General features: G+C 36.6%; 1 protein-coding gene across 1 annotated transcript in view; it reads left to right on the top strand.

Annotated features, from left to right (window-relative positions):
* GOSR1 (golgi SNAP receptor complex member 1) overlaps positions 1-2,803 on the top strand; it is an 82,368-nt gene that overhangs the window by 18,798 nt on the left and 60,767 nt on the right. Inside the window, exon 4 of the mRNA XM_011990386.1 lies at positions 1,518-1,609. Coding sequence (XP_011845776.1) covers positions 1,518-1,609 — 92 coding nt within the window. The remainder of the gene's footprint in view (positions 1-1,517; positions 1,610-2,803) is intronic.

The raw sequence follows: 2,803 nt of genomic DNA on the forward strand, positions 1-2,803 counted from the left end.
ACTGCAACTTCTGCCTCCCAAGTTCAAGTGATTCTCCTGCCTCAGCCTTCTGAGCAAAGTAGCTGGGACTACAGGTGCGTGCCACCACACTGGCTAAGTTTTGTGTTTTTAGTAGAGACGGGGATTCGCCATGTTGGCCAGGCTGGTCTCGAACTTCTGACCTGTAGTGATCCACCCACCTTAGCCTCCCAAAGTGCTGGGATTACAGGCATGAGCCATCGTGCCTGGATCTTGCAGTATTTTTAATAGCAAACAAAATGAAAACTAAAGTGTTTATCAGTAGGGAATTTATTAAATTGTGATGGTCATAAGATAATATTCTATGCAACTATTAAAAAGAATGATGTAGTTTTCTTTTTCCTAATATGGAAAGATTGCTTGATACTTTATGAAGTACAAAAAGCAGGGTGTACATCAGAATGTATATTATGACTTATTTGGCAAAGTGAAAGAAATAGATAAGCTTGAATATGTAAAAACGTATTTCCTGGCCAGGTGCAGTGGCTCACGCCTGTAATCCCAGCATTTTGGGAGGCTAAAGTAGGTGGAACTCTTGAGGTCAGGAGTTCAAGACCAGCCTGGCCAACATGGTGAAACTTCATCTCTACGAAAAATACAAAAATTAACTGGATGTAGTGGCACACTCCTGTAGTCCCAGTACTAGGGAGGCCGAGGCACTAGAATCGCTTGAACCCGGGAGATGGAGGTTTCAGTGAGCTGAGATGGTACCACTGTACTCCAGCCTGGGTGACAGAGCAAGACTCTTGTCTCCAAAAGAAAGAAAATAATAATTTCCTGGAAGAAAATGCAAAATGATGGTAACAGTGATGAGGGATGGAGCAGAATGTTTGTTTTCCTTTGTTTCACCTTTATTTCTTTTGGTGCTCTTTTAATATTCTCCTCCGTGTTTATGTGTTACTTCTGTTTTTTAAAAGGTCAACAGGGACTCTGTGGGAGACAAGACTTTTATTTTCTTCTTTATCTACGTCTCCGAATTTATGAAAAGTAGTGAATATTCTTAATATCTTTTAACAGTGGTACAAAAATAATAGAAAATGTTTAAAGATTATTTTGTTCCTTACAGTTCTCTTGATTCTTTTTTGTTTAGGAATTAAATTTTTTGTGAGAGCTCCAAAATGATGAACTTTGAAAATAAACTCTGTTACGTTTACTGTTAAGTAGAAAGAGCCTCTCAAGTTTTCTCCTAGACTATTTGAAGTTATTTTATGTCAGAATTTTTTTCTTCTTAATTCTCTCTCATAAGACAAAGTACTAGGAGGTACAAAGGAGAGTGATTTAACGGCTCTGTTTCCCTAGCACTGAATTATTTTCATTTGAAAGAAGTTGGTCACTCTTCAGCAAAGTAATTTTAAAGTTATTTTTACCTTTGGTTAATTTAATTTTTTAAATAGCAGTTTTCTTGACAAATTTACAGTGTGATGATAATGCATAACTGGTTCAGTGAGATGAAAATCCTTAATTAACTTCTGTTGAGACTGGATGTTGATTTATTACAGGATTATACACATGAATTCCATAAAACCAAAGCAAACTTTATGGCAATACGGGAAAGGGAGAATCTCATGGGATCAGTACGAAAAGATATTGAGTAAGTTGCCTTTTATATTATTTTGTAGAATACTTATTCAGATTTAGCTTTAGGATATGTTCACGGTTAATTGCAAATTGAGTGGCAGAACCATGGTTGAGATTTCAGGGTTTCCAATTCCCATTTCACTGTCTTTTGAGCATTGCTGCTACAGCATCATCCTAATCTACTTTTCCATTTTTATCTCATGCTTCCTCTATCATTGGCTCTTGCCAACCTTGACTTTCCTGTCTTAATTCAAAGTCCAGCTTAGATGGTATCTTCATGGTTCTCTCATCTCTTACCACCCACCCTAAGAATTATAATGTTACTTTTATGATCCTCTGCATATGTGTCAAAGAAAAAAGAAATTCTTTAATTATAACATTATCCATAACTGAAGCTCTCCATGTTTCTCTTCCTGATTATCACCTATCACTTGCCCCTCTCCCTTGTCCCAACAATTATATATTACAAACAATAATATGTACAAACTCACAGCCTTATCTTAAATTATTTAAGGACTCCCAACATTCTCATACTGATCTCAATCTATAATTTTAAATATTTGTTTTTTTCCTCTGTCCCTTTACCTCACTTTTAATGATCTATTCTAGCATTTCAAATGCATTTTTGGAGATTTTTTCACAACTGAACGCTACTGACAAAGTCCCGTGGGCATCTCATTGAAGCTGAAGACTTTCCAGTTTGGAGCTATCGAATGATACCTGTCATCATCTCATTTGTGATAAACTATGTGATATGTTTTATAAACTATGATACACATTTATCATAAACTATATATTATATGTACTCTCAGAAACACTTTCCTAGAGATCCTTTATTTTGTTGTAACAATAACAGTTTCAGCAGTAAAACTGTTGTAATATTTTTAGTCCTTCAGGACATTTAAGTCTTTTGTTTAATTTCTGTATAGTCCATTTATATATACATTTTGAGGAATGCAAAATGGCCATAAAAGATATGTTCATCTATTCGTTAAACTGTCTCCTCAGTACCAACTCTGAGTTAGCCACAGTAGAAGGTAGAAATGAAAAGACCGGCCAGGCGCGGTGGCTCACGCGTCTAATCCCAGCACTTTGGGAGGCTGAGGCAGGCGGATCACTTGGGGTCCGGAGTTCAAGACCAGTCTGGCCAACATGGTGAAACCCCGTCTCTATAAAAATATAAAAATTAATTGGGTGTAGTTGTAGG

The sequence above is a fragment of the Mandrillus leucophaeus genome, unplaced genomic scaffold (assembly GCF_000951045.1).
Source record: "Mandrillus leucophaeus isolate KB7577 unplaced genomic scaffold, Mleu.le_1.0 Scaffold379, whole genome shotgun sequence".
Taxonomy (NCBI): Eukaryota; Metazoa; Chordata; class Mammalia; order Primates; family Cercopithecidae; genus Mandrillus; species Mandrillus leucophaeus.